The sequence below is a fragment of the Manacus vitellinus genome, unplaced genomic scaffold, assembly GCF_001715985.3.
Source record: "Manacus vitellinus isolate BGI_N305 unplaced genomic scaffold, ASM171598v3 scaffold_74_pilon, whole genome shotgun sequence".
Classification (NCBI taxonomy): Eukaryota; Metazoa; Chordata; class Aves; order Passeriformes; family Pipridae; genus Manacus; species Manacus vitellinus.
Genome location: NW_021940780.1, coordinates 2501991 through 2503102, shown reverse-complemented (window position 1 = coordinate 2503102; position 1112 = coordinate 2501991). Strand labels below are relative to the sequence as shown.

Here is a 1112-nt window from a genome sequence, read left to right as displayed (position 1 = left end):
AAGAGCGGCGGAGCCCCCGTGCCCTCCCCCGGACACCGAGGAGGGGCTGCAGCATCCCCCCTCACCCCCCCTCCAGTTTTCCTTGGATTTTCTCCTAGCTGGGGAAAAAATCCTCCTTTATGGATCTCTCTGGGCTCCCCCTCCCTGGGTACCCCTTGTACCTTCCCCCAAGCTGTGGGGCAGAGGCATTTTGTGCCACTCCCATGCAAAGAGGCAGGGATGCTCGGCACGGGAATCATCACCCTTTCCCTCAAAAAAATAAAAAAAGGGATTTCAGCGATTTTTACCCTCCCCTGGGGGGGCCGCTGGGCTCCTAAGGCACAAAATGAAGGGGCTTGAGGGTGGGGTGTCTCATCCTCCTGGAGTGGGTCTGGACTGTGGGAGTGCCTGGAAAAGGCCAGCAGCCCCCATCCCATTCCCACCTTCATCCACATGGGACACCTCCCTTCCCTGCTCCACCACACCCCCCAATTTAAGGCAAAACCCGTCTGTGGGGGAGGCAAAAACCAATCTCCAGACGCTGGCAGGGGGTGGCCCCCGCTGTGCCCCCCGCCCCTCGTCGGGGCAGGAGGGATCCATGCGGCAAAGGGAGCAGTTCCAGCGCCCCAAATCCACCCCTGGGCTGGGAGCTGGGGTCGAGGGGGGCCACCCCCCTCCTCCCCTCAGTCATCAGCCACGATGGAGAGCGCCCGGAGCTCGCTCAGCTTGGCGTCGTTCTCCCTCTCCCGCTGCTCATCGCTCAGCCCGGGCCGGTCGATCTGCGCCGTCAGGTCCCCAAAAATCTTGTGCATCTCCGTGTAATACACAACCTGTTGGAAAAGCGGGATTGGGGAGGGGAAGGGGGAGGGCTGCGGAGGGTCTCCTTCTCCCCCGTCACCCCCCCCCTCCCTCCCGCGGGTGCCCTCGGCAGCCCCTCTCCGGAGCGTTTGTGTCTAAAATAGCTCCCTCCCATGTGGCGATGCCACCCCCTTGGATTATTACAAACTCAACACGTTTTAATAACACGCTGCCCTTCTCCCCGCTCGCTTCCCATCTGGGAGCGGCGCRTGCGGGGCTGCCACCCGGGCACCCGCCACCCTCCCTTTTTGCGTCCCCTCGATTGTCCCCCCCGG

The 1112-nt window shown here is 62.9% G+C and overlaps 1 protein-coding gene across 1 annotated transcript in view; it reads right to left on the bottom strand.

The window, feature by feature from the left end:
* Positions 1-566: 566 nt before the first annotated feature.
* Positions 567-1112, bottom strand: part of BIN3 (bridging integrator 3) — a 29842-nt gene continuing 29296 nt past the window's right edge. Inside the window, exon 10 of the mRNA XM_029964579.1 lies at positions 567-809. Within this exon, the coding sequence (XP_029820439.1) occupies positions 663-809 (147 nt within the window). The 3' untranslated portion in view covers positions 567-662. The remainder of the gene's footprint in view (positions 810-1112) is intronic.